The 16,192-nt window shown below is 34.0% G+C and overlaps 2 protein-coding genes across 3 annotated transcripts in view; one reads left to right on the plus strand and one right to left on the minus strand.

Annotated features, from left to right (window-relative positions):
• The window catches only part of LOC123698667, a 33,227-nt gene extending 31,975 nt beyond the window's left edge, over positions 1–1,252 (plus strand). Inside the window, exons 3-5 of one of the 2 annotated variants that reach the window (XR_006752442.1) lie at positions 213–519; positions 835–1,009; positions 1,176–1,252. Coding sequence is in view for 1 of the 2 variants with exons in the window: in XM_045645412.1 (XP_045501368.1) it covers positions 213–519; positions 835–940 (413 nt within the window). In the remaining variant the exon portion in view is untranslated. Of the gene's footprint in view, positions 1–212; positions 520–834; positions 1,010–1,152 lie in introns of both variants that reach the window. The other variant, XM_045645412.1, reaches the window with a different exon arrangement.
• A 1,316-nt stretch (positions 1,253–2,568) lies between these two features.
• Positions 2,569–10,740, minus strand: LOC123698668 (survival motor neuron protein). The gene is made up of 7 exons (XM_045645413.1): positions 10,577–10,740; positions 10,200–10,350; positions 9,177–9,347; positions 8,443–8,622; positions 7,789–7,901; positions 7,160–7,308; positions 2,569–2,724 (listed from the first exon to the last, which is right to left on the minus strand). Exons 1-7 carry the CDS (start codon positions 10,616–10,618, stop codon positions 2,697–2,699), a joined length of 834 nt encoding a protein of 277 aa, XP_045501369.1. The 5' UTR covers positions 10,619–10,740; the 3' UTR covers positions 2,569–2,696.
• Between the last annotated feature and the right edge of the window lie 5,452 nt (positions 10,741–16,192).

Genomic DNA, 16,192 nt, shown 5'->3' on the forward strand with positions numbered 1-16,192 from the left:
TACAACTCATACTGAAACTATAGGTACATAATATAGCATATTACCACAGACTAATAATAATATACTACCTTTTTTTTTTTTTTATTTATAGTGGGGAAATCTTCCAAAGATACCCACGGCCCCCGGGGAAGGAGCCGTGGGTTATGTCCCTAAGTATATTACCATTGATTTAACTCAGCGCGATATTAAAAACATGTTTCTATCCATTACAGGTATAATCCTATACACGTTCATCCAATTCCACTCAACGCCAGCAATAGTGACATCTGTGTTTATTGGAGTCGGGATAATCTTCTGCGGTTGTGCGATGGTCCACAACGTGTTTGTATGGCAGAAGGAAAAGACGAACTTAGCGAAGGCATTTCGAGCGCAAGAAGTTACAATGAATACATCGAACGGTGTGCTCATGAATGGGCATTTGAATAACACGGGAGCCGGCAATGTAAGCTTCCATAGCATGACTGCGCCGTACACGCATCCGATTACGCTGTTGCAACAGGGAGGCCCCTATATTATAAGGTGATTATTTAATTTGCTGTATGTTATGTAAAATTGGCTTTTCGCCTTTGCAAATGTTCATGAACGTTGGTAGTGCTTACCATCAGCGACCCGCCAGCTTCTTTGCTAACTGTGTACTTACAAATGATTTAATACTGTGAAACACAAAATAGTATCCTAAAAAATCAAATGGTAACTTGCAGCATCCAAGTACCTACCCATACCTATATTCATGTAACTTATCCTAATTATATTCTTTTACCCTATGTGTGTATTTTGATGAAAGATTGTACATCGTCGTTTTTTTTCTAATGTTTTTTTTATATCTTATTCCAGACCACCAACCAGCACGCCGCCTGGTGAGGGAGCGGCTACACCAGGCGTTCCAGCTGCTACCATAGACCTCAGCCACGATACTCACGAACTTAGCACACTTGTATGAATACAGGATTAAATGTACCATGATAAGACATATAAAGATAGACTAAGGCTGGTTGCAGAGCTTGACCGACCGTCAGTGCGTACCGTCGGTCCTGACGATATGCATCAACAATTGTATGACTATGACACTAATGCGCATGACAATATGGTCGGTCTAGCTATGAACGGTTTTATGAATTTCTTTACATAATATGACAAGCGCGACTGACGTACCTACGCACTGATGGTCGGTCAAGCTCTGCAACCAGCCTTATACTATGTGATCCAATTGAGAATAGGACCATCAATGCGTCAATGATTTTCGTATCAAATGTTGTTACATTTCAATAACTGTTTTATTCGCCTGACTCTTACATAAAATTGTAATACAAATGTTATTGCTTAACTAAGAATATCAATAAATTAACCTCATACAATGGCGCTTAATCGTAACAATTCTTAATTGGATCGCATAGTACAGTCCAGGATTTAATGTTACACAATTAAATTTTGGTTTCAACGTACGTCATACTGTCCAAATCAAGGGTCTCTTTATATTGATCATTCAAACACTTCTTAAGGAAGAGCTTTTGAATCATTTACGGTTGTATAGGGGTCAAGTAGTAGTTGTCTATTGAAAATAATTTTAAGACGAAATACAAAACGAAATTTTGGACGAATGAAATTGTTAAATATCCTAAAAATTACGAAAATTAAGACACTGTTTAGAAATTTCACTAATTTTTAATCACGTCCCTGATATCCTGTACTTATAACATATTTTGGCAAAATTTTTGTCATTTTACCTGAAAAAAAAAGCTAAAAGTCCAGAATTGTAATATAACAACAGCATATACCGAGCATTTAAAAACTAGACATCACAATACATCGACATTGTTCCACCTTAATAATGTTAAGTTATTGTTAAATGTAATATAACTGTAAATATTGTTTTATGAATAACTAATATTATAATTAGATTCGCCATTTCTAATTTAATTTAATATAGTAGGTATTTATTTGTAATGACTTAGTTTATGCCTTATTTAAAAAAATTGTAGAGATACCCTTTTCGAGAATGGGCATCTTTATTTTTGAGTATATTATTATCTATGACCATAGACTGTGGAATACCTATAATAGTTAGAAGAAAATGTAGGACACTTCTATATTTTAACATATAATTTAAAACATTGAAGTACGTATGTATACAAAACTATTATCTTCAATCTTCAATTCATTAGTGAAAGAGTGCCATACCACAGACAACGTAAATAATTTTATTTTTGAACTTTTTTCTGGTGCCAGAAATTCGATTATTGAACATTCCTTGTCTATGGTCGTCGATCATAATCCGTCTGCATTATAATAATTTTTTTATGAACAAATTCACAAATACTCTACACGATCAATAATTATGTAATTATATTTTTGCGAACATACACATTTTGCATACAGAAACAAATAAACTTTTTCTTAATAATAATGAAATGAAAATGTTATTATAATTTTCTTCAAATTTTTAACCAATTGTTTATTAAAATACTTAATATCCATATTTTGAGTGTAAAATTAACAGTGTAACAATGTTCTAATAATTATTATTATTATCAATGTTTTAAACCCACCAATTGGTAAAAAAAAACTACATTTTGTATCCATACTGTATATTTGTACATAGTTATAAAACACAAATCTGGAGGCATAATTAATTTATTTAACAGGTTTTTTAATGTTAGTTAAGACACTTAATAAAAGTGATTTTTAAAAAATGTCTATTATTTATCACCTCTGCTTTCCCTGGCCCTGTAAACAAACATTTTCATTCAATTCAAATTTTGATTAGGTATTACTACAAAAATTGTATAAAACGCATGAATTAAATGAAAAAATAAAAATAAGAAATGCCACGACGCGTTCTAAACATTATTTCTTCGCTCTTCAAGCAATTACTTTTTAGACTGAAAACGTTAAATTTGATATTTCTATTTCTAAGAGCAAATATATTTTTTTTTTACGAGAAATTATCAATCTTTATTTATTCATTTATCAATCCTTTATTGCACTTAAAGAAAATAAAAAAGAAATACAAACACTTAAGGATAGCTTAAACTAAGTACAAATTGTAGTCTTATCACTTAAACATTAGGTATTAATTGTATCGATTTGAAGATTCGGTTAGTTCTAACAATTGCCTGGCACAGTAAGTGCATTATCTAAAATCTTTGGATCTCTATGTCCTTTTAAAAATAAAGGAATGCTCCCCTTCAGCAATATTTGCTGCTACACACTGTTTCAGGCATATCAGCCAACAGTTACCTGATACCATGGACGAATATAATCTAAAAGGACTGATAATGGTCATACTAGAGATCGTACCCCGTAATTTCAGACTATTACTAGATGGCGCTCTGATTTGAGCTTATTATTTAATTTGCAGCTTTAAAAGCACCACTAGTGACCAATTTTAGAACTATGGAAACAGCAAACTATCGATTTTCAATTATTACATCTAGAGGGCGTTGTTTTAAAAACTTCGGTGTTTTTGAATTATTTTAGGAGCTTTCATGCTCCTCACAGGGCTTAGTGCAGAATTACGAATTAGAATTATTAATTTTTTCAAGCGTTGAAATAGTTTTGCTGAAATCATCATATCTGCTGTTTATAAATGTGATACTGTCTTTTAAACTAATAATTTCTTGCTTTATACAATTTAAATCTGACGAAATCCTATTCATAATTGATGATTCCAGTGAGCGCCGCAGCTTTTCCATCTCTTCGGATATAATCTCTCGAATAGAGTCAGCTGATAATGCATTATTATTCACAGCGATAGGGGATTTAAAAGAAGATGTGCCACCTCTACGTGTTGTAATGTTATCAGGACTTCGTTGTAACAATTGAGCGCATGAGCGTACTGGGGTATTTTCAGTATTCAGAGATCTTGACTGATGAGTGGAACATTCAGGGCAAAACCATTTTTTTTAAATTCGCTTGTCAATTGTTTCTTTTTGTCAGTTGGGAACAAACATGCAATATGATAATTTCGTTTACAATGAGGGCAAGATAAAATCCCAGCGCTGCCTTCTGTTGTAGCTTTGCAACAGGCAAACTTCATAACGATTGGAAAATTTAAGTAATTAAGAAAAAAAAAATAGTAATAAATTTCTGATAATATGACCCCTGTCAGGATCGATCTTCCTACTGACTGTTCTAAGTCCAGTTGACTTTGACAGAGCTACGAGTGACTTGTAATTTTTAACGAAATTATGTTTCTTATTGTATCTGGTAAATCGTCACGATAGATGACAATTTTAATTTGTAACTTTTGTTTTTAATATACCGTCAACCACTTTTATCACTTTTACGCAAAAAGTTTCCAATGTTAATTTTAATAATAAATCGTGATGTATAACGCGTATTCGTCCACAAATCAGATTGTTTTTGATAACTTAAGCACCACTAATAAAAACTTCCAACAAGATATACTATTTCAATTAGATTTGAATTTAATTTGTTACCCGCTTGATCAAACACGTACGCTTCACACTGACGTAAGCGACTGACTGTGTTGGTGTTATCAACTTTGGGTCGCTGGCTAAGACATGCTGGACATTTCCAAGAAGACTTCTTTTCAGGTAACATGGCATAAAACCTCTTATCGTTGGTTCCAGCGCACTGCAAGTCATACGCTAAAGAACATAGGGAGCCATCTAAGGAAGTGAGTACCTTTAATAAGGTTTCGACACCCACTACAAACATTCGACATAGTGATCAGAGTAGTGTATATATATTCTTTATTTTCTGTTAAAAAAAAAATGTCTTTATCTTTTTTCACCTAATTATTCCCTTGTAAACAGTATTACATATTTACCTCGTGTGTTCATAAGTTTTGAGACGAAATAAAAGTTGCATATCTTTTGTAATATTTTACTTATAATTCTAAAATTTATACAGCATATTAAGTGAGTAATAACAAACAATAAACTTTCATTATTACTCAAAATGTCCACCCTTATTTTTTATACAGGCCCTCAGACGATTTGGCCAGTCATCTATAGCGGCACGAATCTTTTCCAATGGAATTCGCTTTGCCTCTCGGACTAGAGCTCGCTTCAGTGACTCCAAGTTTCGGTGGGACTTTCGGCAGGCCCTGAGCTCTAATTCAGTCCATAAAGAATAATCCAGCGGGTTAAGGTCGGGGCTGGAGGAGGGCCATTCGTTAGCCGCAATGAAGGCCGGCACATTCTCCTTCAACCAAGCTTGGGTGGTTTTTGCCTTATGAGATGGCGCTGAGTCTTGCTGGAAAACCCAATCCTTGTTGTGAAATAAAGTATGAGACAGGGGTTTCACAACAGGCTCTAAAATATCACTTTGATAATTCTTGGCTTTCACCTTGACACCTTGTTGGCAGAAATGCAGCGGAGTGACACCTTCATACGAAACTCCCCACCATACCATCACACTAGCCGGATGATGAGTACGCAAGACATTCCGTGCTGAAGGTGGGACGTCCTTGCTACTTTTGGCATACACTTTATTGTTTTGTCGGTTGAACTTTTCTTCGACAGTAAAGATTTTCTCATCAGTAAAGAGTATTTTCCTCGCATCGTGTCTCCTAAGCAGTATTGGACAACGTTCGCGTCGCAATTTACGAAGGCGGTCGTTTAAAAAGTGCATTTTCCTACGGCTATACGCCTTTACCTTAAGGTCATATTTCAGTATTCTATTGATTGATACGCGCGAAATATCAGTCTGCAGTGCGAGTTTTTTCTGAGTGCGACATGGATTTCGGCGAAGCCGCTCTCTGATGATTTTGATATTCGCAGGCGTCCTCACAGAGCGTGGCCGGCCACTTCTTTGGCGATCTTGCAAAGAATTAGTCTCCTTGTATCGTTTGATAGTGTAATATACGAAGTTACGGCTCACACCAAAAATTTTCACCTCACGGAAAATCTCCATTGGTTTTTTCCCCGCCTTAAGCAGCGAAATCACGGTCGCACGTAATTCTTTAGTTCCCTCCATCACGAGAAAATTGAAAGAAATGAATTTGAAAATCAAAGGAATTAAAAGTAAACATTCTAAATTCAAAATTGGAAAAAGAAATAAATATCAGCCAGTGATATTTTATCTTATTTTTTAACTACAAAGTTCGTCTCAAAACTTATGAACACACGAGGTATATGAGCAAAAAATACGGGAAAAGAAAAAAAAATCTAGATGTACGGTGATGATTTGAACCAGCGTCCATCAGTTTATAAGTACGAGACTGAGTCAATACAGCTACAGACACTTATACGTCTTTTGTTGAAATTTATGCTCTAATTGTTCGAGTAATTCTTAGATAAAAACAGTTCATAGCAGCGTGGTCCATGATGGTGGTCACGAAGTCACTCTCGAACAGCGATGATCGAAGTGAAAAAATAGGCGGTTCATCCTAAGGAGCGCTGGGGCAGTGAACTCTCATAAATAATTATTATAATAAAGTTGTGCTCATTCATTTAACAATTAATAAATCTTTAATTTAAAATTAAATTTATCGTATACCTAAACTTCAATACGAATATCAAATGCCTAAATACGGAATCCAATAAGAGTGAAAGAGAAATTTTGCGACAGTCCTGCGGAGGTCCCGCGAAATCGCGATGTTGCCGCATCGCATGACAGCAGCAATTGCGCGCGACAAGCGCGCGACGTTGCCAGTTGCCACTCCTATATTATAAACAAACAATAAAAATACGCTCGCGAAAGCAAATTCGGGGATTTTCTAATTATTAATTGATAATCATTGAATTCGTTTTGAAATAGCCTGTACTTTATAATTTTTAGTGTTTAAATAGACATTTATAATGTGGTGCTCATTTTTTTTTGTTATGAATTTACTACGCTACTGTATTTTCTTTGTTTTAGTTCAATAATTGAACACCCGTACAATTTTGTCACGAGCCGCCTCTTGCCTTTATAATATTTTACGTTTTATATTTTACGTTATAGTTTACGTTTTTTGCGTATTATATTTTACGTCAAGATACCATTAGATACTATTTGGCACATTGATTTTTTTTAGAAGCGACATCTAGTTGAGACAAGAACCATTCAATTATAAAAAAATGCCAAATGATACTGCGAGTGACATCTATCGACTAAATTGGGAACTGAGAAACGAATTACGCTGTTTACTATGGCTATGATAAGTCCTCTAGATATTTATTGGGTCCATGCCTGATACACACAAACTCACCGCTTCATGCCCTGGTACAGGCCGGTGTAGTAGCCGCTCATGTACCAGCTGAGCAACATGGAGGACACCGCTTGTTCCTCAGAGTCTACGTCACCATGAGACAGGTGTAATGGAGGGGGTGGGGGAAGCGGCATGTCCATTGAGTTTAACTGGAATTTGTTTTATTTATACATTAATTTACAATAAATAAATTTATATGTATCAATAAATTATAGTATGTATGATTTAATATGATAAAATATAACAACAATTTTAACCTAAAAATAAATAATTTTATAACTATCATCTGTTATCGTGGCCTAACGCATTTGACACAACAATAAAAAAAGGTGTTTTTAACACATTTATATTATCTTCACCTGTATGTCTGTATGTAACTGACTCCTTTAAACTCAATATGGATATTGAAATGGACAGATTTTATTCAAAGTGTTATTAAAAAATGTTTTAACAATATTTTATTAGGTCTAATCAATGCAAAAAGCAGTATGCTTCAACCCAATTCAATAAATTTCTGCCTACATTAAGTAAATAAATAGGAACAGTAATTTGAAATTGTAAAAACATAATATTTCAATTATTAGTCTAGAAAAAAAGGTTAAACAATATTAGTATAAAATATTACTCACATTTTTCAGCATAGACATATTTAGCATTGGTATGTCTGGTAAGTCGAATTTATTTGCAGGCTTTTGCTTATTCTTCTTTTTACCAGATTTTTTCTTATTTTGGCAAAATGTATCTGAAAAAATAATTCAATATCTTCAGAATCTGAATGTATTAAATCAGATTGTTATGAAATTTGAATGTGATTTATACATTATTGAAATGCAAATTGAAATTTGTTTATTCAATCAAATAACTACTTAATTTAACCTCAGAGCTAAATACATTTAGGTGGTAACTGTATATTAATATGAACACAGCAATGAACAGTTTGAGACATCTTTATGGTTGCCAAGTTACCGAGTATAGAATTTACATAAGTCTAGGAGTCTACATTTTCATCAAAAGATTCCTTTGTATAATTGGATAGATATAGTTAGGTGAAATATCTTTGTCAATTCACAAATCTTTAATTTACATTCATACTTTGATAATATTTAGTTTACATTCCATGTTTAGTATTTTTCATGTCTTACTAGGTACATCTTCTTATTTTCCATTTGTATGATGCGAGCGGTCAGCAATTAAAACCGCGTAACTCCGAATTCGCGTAAATGGGGTAGCGTAAGTCGGGGTATTACTGTATTGTATTTGGGCTAAACTTTCTACAATCTTACTTGTACTCTGCGGACTGGCTGCTCTATCGTTATACTCCATATCCTCAATATTCGGTGACTGACTCTCGAAGCCATCGTCAGCTCTGTCCAGCAATGCTTTCTCTACTTGTAATGTTTGTGCATGCCTGTCTAGTGATGGGTTTAATGTGTTTAAGAGGACCTTTTGTAAATTGTTGTAGCCTGGAATTAAATTTAGATTAAATTACAATCAATGTTACAATAAACATTAAAATAAGTTAAGTCTTTCTTATTTGCAATGTACAAATTAAATATTGATAAAAGAACTAATAGAATATGAATAGAAAAATGAGCATTCATTTTTTATTAAGTAAAAACAATCTAAAAACACACATAGATCTATTGTCTACAAATCAATCAAAAGTAAAGAGGTGAAATATAATATTATTGTGCAGGAGCAATGCTCCTACATTAAATTAATCTCAATTATTCATCTAAGTTAAATCATTGGGTCAGTATTTTAAAACAAAATTGTACAAAGACCTATTTAACCTCCATCCATATTTGTTATTTTATAGCCATTTATATATACTGGTGCGGGTAATAGCATAAAAATAATAATCTGTACTAATGTTATAAAGCTGAAGAGTTTGTTTATTTGAACGCGCTAATCTCAAGAACTACTGGTCCGATTTGAAAAATTCTTTTGTGGTGGATAGCCAGTTCATAAAGCCGAGTGAAACCGTGGATCGCAGTTAGTATAAATTTATAATTACCTAAAAACTGTACAATACATTCTTTATCATTAACAATGGATAGTATAATAGCTTCATATTCTAAACCATCTTCTTCAAACACAGCTCTGCAAGGCATCCCTGCTTTCCAATTGGTTTTAGATGGCCTAGGTTTTTGTGGTTGAGGCTTTGTTGATTTATTTTTTGAAATACCTGTAAATATAGTTATTATCATCACTACATAGTATAAAACAAAGTCTCTTTCTCTGTCCCTATGTCCCTTTATATGCTTACATCTTTAAAACTACGCAACGGATTTTGATGCGGTTTTTTTTAATAGATAGAGTGATTCGAGAGGAAGGTTTTAGTATATAAGTTATTAGGTTTTAGACAAAGCGGGCGAAGCCGCAGGCGGTAAGCTAGTATTTACTAAATTGTTACTTATTGTAGGCATGAGAATCTGTAAATGGCATAGGTATTGTGATTGTATCATATGATTATTTTTAAGAATATATGTAGCTGTAGATAATTGTTAAATATGTCAATAATTATAATTCAAACAATAATTGACAAAATAATCCTATCATGTAGTGTAAACAGAACGAGACAAAGATTGTAAAACCAAAAAAGCATATCAGGAAAAAATAGACAAATTAACATTAATAGCAGAAAAATGCATTAATTATACCATTTATTTCATTGTTGCATACATTTTATATTGTAAGTTATTTATTTATGACTTTACAAAATGATTTCATGCATGCATCTAACATACTAGATGAAATTTCAATCAAATCTGATTAGTTTTTTTTGTAAATCTTTGCATCAAGTTGTAATACAACTAACACTAACAAGGAAGTATAAACTTCACATTTTCAACTCGGGTTGTATAGTTTGATTCAAACTTAATGTTCGGAAGTTAGGTGCAGGTGCGAGTGTGGGTGCGCATGACAGGTCCCTTAACATCCTGCTAATATCTAAAATTGTTTTCTGCGCATCGGATCTTACGATGTTCCGAGCCGCCATTAAGTTTGAATCATACTGTACATTGTCTCTTTAACATACTTTGTTTCACAGGATCACTATTTGACTGTGTGTTTGTGGACATTGCAACCCGCTTAGCTACCTCTGCATTGGCTATTATTATAGCTTTATCATATGCATCGTTAAGCTTGCGATCGTCCCACACATATTCTTCTTCTTCTTCTGATTCTGACTGAAATAAAAATATATTTAGAATTTAGAAACTATTTTGTTATTACTGTGACATACATAAAAAGCTATTAAGGTGTCGATAATTATAAAGAAACATGCTATAAATAATACTGAAAACTAGATTTAAAATATCACAACGGTATAAATATGTATTAAAAAAATAAAATATGATGTGTGAACTTCATGTTCCAAAATTTCGTGATTAAAAAAAATGTATTTGTACTCACCAAATTCATTCCTTTAACGTACAATACCTGACTTTTAGACATGTTTGCTATTTTTTATTAATTTTATCATGAAAAACTAAGACACGTTAAACTTTTAAATTTACAAAAGTTTGTGAATTGTGACTTTGCTGTGGTGACTTTGGTTTAAAATTGACAGGACTCAGAGTTTTGGAATTGAAGATGACATTTGACAATAAGTCAAACAAAACTGACATAGTGACCACAATTGCCACAGATCTAGTAGATCTGTGCTTATTGCCATTTCCCGATTCATAAGGTTAGTTTATACCATCGTCGTAATCTTTAAAAAAATAATTATAAGACCTGCAAGAACTTCCAAATCAATGATAAATGAACTTTACGTTCAACTTACGTACATGAGACATATTCGGAAACCCGAGAAATTAAAAATACTATTATTTAGTCAACACTAAAAAAAAACCGTATTTGCCGACTGCCGAGCATACCCGTCAGAAATGAAACTTCTTTAGCAAGATTTAAAGATACAAAATCGTCGCCTTTCTCCATGACGCGACCTTGAAATTTTATTTCAAGTTTCACTTCGAGTGATTTTCATTTAAACTCACCACAAAACTCACCGACCCGAGCCCATTTTGCTAGGCGTGCATTATGTTTGGCCTACTATATGTCATGAATAGGTAGGTAGTATAGTTCTCTGTCTTATTTTTTATGATCCGACCAGTACCACTCAGGACTAAGTGCCCTTACGCACTAGCGGTTAACCGCGGGGGCTTTCCCATTTTAATATGCAACCGCATAAGATTGTACGCACTTATCATATAAGCGGTTGCATATTAAAATGGGAAAACGGCTAACCGCGCGGTTAGCCGCCCCCGCGGTTAACCGCTAGTGCGTAAGGGCACTTACGAAGACTAACCCATAGAAACATAAACAAATATTATAAAAGTATAAACTTTTTAAAATATTAACTACAAACTATAGATATGCACCTAGATTAACTATATTAATTATAAACACTTATTTTCTACTTTAGATGCACATCATCTGCAACATTTATGATTCTCGCACTTCGCAGAACTTAACGCAACGGCCCTGTGCAAACACGTAATATTTTATGAGAATTATAATAATCACTCATAAAACTATTGAACCACAATATATCACGTGATATCATTATTATACAAAAAACGCTTCCTATACCAAAGAGATAAAATTTCAGATTTATTCAGCGGTGAAATATTCAAATGGGGTCCTTATCATGTCGCGAAACGGTCGCTCATTACCTGGCAGATATTTTTTGTCGGATCCTGGCCATGACGGGTACAAATAGCCGCTGCCAGATTTTCCGATCCTTTAAATTCTTTTACATTTTTTGGGGCATGACCTACTAAACCGATTATTCGTGGAAGCCTAAAGAGTAACGGAAATTGTGTTTTTTTACAGATTAGCTTTATAAGTACATTTAATTTAAGGCCATTTAAGAAATAATTACAGAAGACAGAAAAGTAAAAATTATATCATAGTAATTTTAAGATGTTTTTATAAAATAATAATTATAAAAGATTACTTACAGTTTCTCATAGCCGACAAATTTGTATACACCTACATAGCTTTTCCTTTGACCTACTCTTCTGTCTACAATAGGCATATATTTCGAGACCTAGGTACGTAAATATAATAAACGATCCCATAACTATTGGCAAAGTGGTTAGTTCCTTAGCTTTTGATTTAATTGAAAAAAAAAGAACACTATATTAAAATACATTAAAATTGAATTAAAATACTTAATTGTTGTAATTTCTATTTAGGTGTATACAAATTTGTCGGTTACAAGAAAACGCGTTATTGTTATAATTTGTCTGAAATCTAGGAATTTTTATTTATTTTTTAACTAATTCGTTGTTTAAAATTCTATATTTATTAGATTATAATAACTTATGTTTGCGTTTCATTCGAGAATGGTTTAACCAAGTTGTGTGGCTATTGTAAACTCAACTGGCTTAAACAAATTCGAATAAAAACAGCTAAGTACTATTTTCTACCTCCATAATATTATCAAAACACACACACACTTTTGACATTTTTTTTATTTTACTTATAATATCGAGAATAAGGTCCATGTGTAGAATTTCGAAGAAAAGTCTGTAAGTAATAAGGAAATTTAAAATAAAAACATAATGCCAAAAATTTAATCCTTTCATACCAAAAAGTATAACGTAATCGCTGTTCTTGTGGAAAATTGAACAAAATTGGCTCACCTACGTACCCTTTTCAATTGAATTGAATAGCTGTCGCCTTTGTGCCTTTCGTATGTTGAAAATTTTACACGAGGAAAGAAAGGAACATTTCGTGGCCTCCTATGACCCATAATCGCGTATAGTACGCTATAAAGCCGGTCGGTAGACGGTAACTTAAATTAAACTGAGAAATACACTCCACGCGCATTGGAACACTTGATTAATTAGTAAAGGAGTTTTGGAATGTACTCTAAGTATATAAAATTGAGTAGGGTACTGAAACGTAGTATTTTGTATTTCGTGCTATTATCTAGTTAGCTTTTTGTATTATGTATGTGAAATATCGTTTATCTGGCGACGTACGGGAAGCTCTGAGTTTTACAGATAGATAACCATCTTCTTCTGACCCATTTATGTTATAACAGGATCAAGTCCGCACTAAAAAAGAAACTACTTGAATAATATGAACTCAATATGGAAAATATAAAAAGCAACAAAATCACTACATAGTTTAAAACAAAGTCGCTTTCTCTGCCCCTATTTCCCTTTGTATGCTTATCTTTAAAAATACGCAACAGATTTTGATGCGGTTTTTTTAATAGGTAGATAGAGTGATTCAAGAGAAAGGTTTTAGTATATAATTTATTAGGATTTAGAAAAAGCGGGTGAAGCCGCGGGTGGTAAGCTAGTATATTATATTATGTAGGTATATTTTAGAAAATGCTGTCACGGTATCGTCCCTAATCATATTGTAAAGAGTGTGGTCACATTTTTACTACCTACACACACACGATATTGTAATCTTTGCCCCAACAATAGTTAACCCATCTATGTTACATTATCATTTTTTCTATAATATTGTTATTCTTTACTGACAGCTTGATGGATGTTGTATGTATAGTGTAAGAAGAGTGTACCTAAGGGTTCTCAAATCTTAACCAGAACTTGCTAGCTAGCTTAATAATAATAATAGCGTTTAGAAGTGAATAGAAAGCATATATTAGTGATAAGTGTTTATATGCCTACAGACTGCGTTATAAACCTTACGGAGTTTACAGACTGTCTCGCATCGGTGAGTTGTATAATAGACAATGAAAATACTGAGTATGTTTATTTGTTAGGGGACTTTAATGCCCATCCAAATGAATTGTTTTATAAAGAATTGATTGATTTTTGCAATGAACAAAAATGGCATTGTATTGACATTGAAATATTAGGATTAAATTCTGGTTCCTTTACTTTTATTAGTGATAGCCATGGTAGTAAGAGATGGCTAGACCATTGCGTGGTGACACAAGCAACTAAGCTTACAATAAGAAATTGTTATGTACAGTATGATAGTTTCTGGTCTGATCACTTTCCTTTGATTCTTGAATGTGACTTGGGGTCTGTAAATGTGAAGATATCAAGGACATTTCTTCCTTTTAATAAAATTGTATGGGGGGAACGGAATACTGAACAAATAAAAATGTATAACAAAAATTGTAATGATAAACTGAAATTGTTATCTTTTCCTGATGTATTAAATTTGTGTTGTAATAAGCATTGTAAGGACATGGAACATAGAAAATTATTAGATAATAATATGTATAACAAAATTATATCAATATTATGTGATTCCGCTATTAGTAGTAGTGATGACCATAGGCATACCTGTAGGAGAAAAAGAGTTGTGGGGTGGAACCGACATGTGGCTCCAGCATATAGGAAGGCTAGGTCTGCTTTGCAAATCTGGTTAGACATGGGTCAACCACAATTTGGTAGAATATATGATGAAATGCGTGAAACCAAACGCATATTTAAATCACGTTTAAGATGGTGTCAAAATAATGAAGAGAAAATCAAAATGGATATTTTAGCAACACATAATACTAACAAAGATTTTCATAGTTTTTGGAAGGTAACAAATAAGTTAAGTGCAAAGCCAAGCCTTCCTGCTTCTATTGAAGGTTGTAGTGATCCACATGAAATTGCCCATATCTTTAAATGTCATTTTTCTGTAAAACCTTTGCAAGTGGCGTCATGTGAAGAGGTGTGGGATGCTGAGACCTCCGATGATATTACTATACGGTTCACTGATAAAGATATTCAAAATAGAATAAACTGCATAACTCGAGGGAAATCACCTGGTCACGATGGTCTCAGCATCGAGCATCTGCGCTATGCTGGACCCCACATGTCGCGTGTACTTGCTTTACTGTTCAATTTATGTATCAGTCATTCTTACCTGCCTTATGACATGATGAAGACAGTAGTTGTACCAATTGTAAAAAATAAAACTGGTGATCTCACAGATAAAGGCAATTACCGACCCATTTCACTGGCTACGGTGATTGCAAAGGTGTTTGATGGCATGCTTGAACCGCTTTTAAAAAAATCTATAAATCTACATGATAACCAGTTCGGTTTCCGAGCCGGACTAGGAACTGAAAATGCTGTCTTGTGCCTGAAACATGTTATCAATTACTATACATCAAAGCGAACTCCAATCTATGCCTGCTTTCTGGACCTGTCTAAGGCATTTGACCGGGTTTCATATGAGGTCTTATGGAGGAAACTTAGAGATTACCACTTGTCTCCTGAATTAATCAGGATTTTACAGTTTTGGTATGGTAACCAGGCCAATACAGTTCGTTGGGCTGGTGTTCATTCGGACACATTTAAACTTGAATGTGGGGTAAGACAAGGAGGGTTGACTTCTCCAACACTCTTTAACTTGTACATTAATGCACTTATTGTTGAACTTAGCAATACTCATATTGGGTGTCATATTGATGACACTTGTGTCAATAATATTAGCTATGCAGATGACATGGTCTTATTGAGCGCGTCAGCATGTGGGCTCCGTAAGTTGATTACTATATGTGAAAGGTATGCCGATGGTCATGGCTTGCTCTATAACGCATGTAAAAGTGAGGTTATGGTTTTCGAGGCAGGCCGGAAATCACCCCGGTCAATGCCTCCAATCACCCTGAATAGGCTTGTTTTAAAAAGAGTCAATGAATATAAATATCTTGGCCATATACTGACATCTGAAGGATAATGCTGACATAGAGAGGGAGCGTAGAGCGTTGTCGGTCCGTGCGAACATGGTGGCCAGGAGGTTTGCTCGTTGTTCCACTGAGGTGAAAATAACACTATTCAGAGCATATTGCTCTAATTTCTACACGTGCAGCCTCTGGTATAACTATGGTCGTCGGGCATACAATGCTCTACGTATTCAATATAACAACGCATTCAGAGCGCTGATGGGACTGCCTCGCCACTGTAGCGCATCAGGGATGTTTTGCTGAAGCTCGAGTAGATTGCTTTTATAGTTTAATACGGAAGAGATGCACATCTCTGGTGCGCCGGGTGCGGGGCAGTACCAATAGCGCTCTTAAAATGATCGCAGACA

The sequence above is a fragment of the Colias croceus genome, chromosome 16 (genome assembly GCF_905220415.1).
Source record: "Colias croceus chromosome 16, ilColCroc2.1".
NCBI lineage: Eukaryota > Metazoa > Arthropoda > Insecta > Lepidoptera > Pieridae > Colias > Colias croceus.

Coding starts and splice junctions, on each gene's coding strand:
- LOC123698668 (XM_045645413.1), bottom strand. CDS start 10,618: ATGTCTAAAAGTCAGGTATTGTACGTTAAAGGAATGAATTTG. Junction 8,623..9,176: donor ATGTATTGTACAGTTTTTAG/GTAATTATAAAT, acceptor ATTTAATTCCAG/GCTACAACAATTTACAAAAG. Junction 2,725..7,159: donor CTGTACCAGGGCATGAAGCG/GTGAGTTTGTGT, acceptor GTTTGTTTACAG/GGCCAGGGAAAGCAGAGGTG.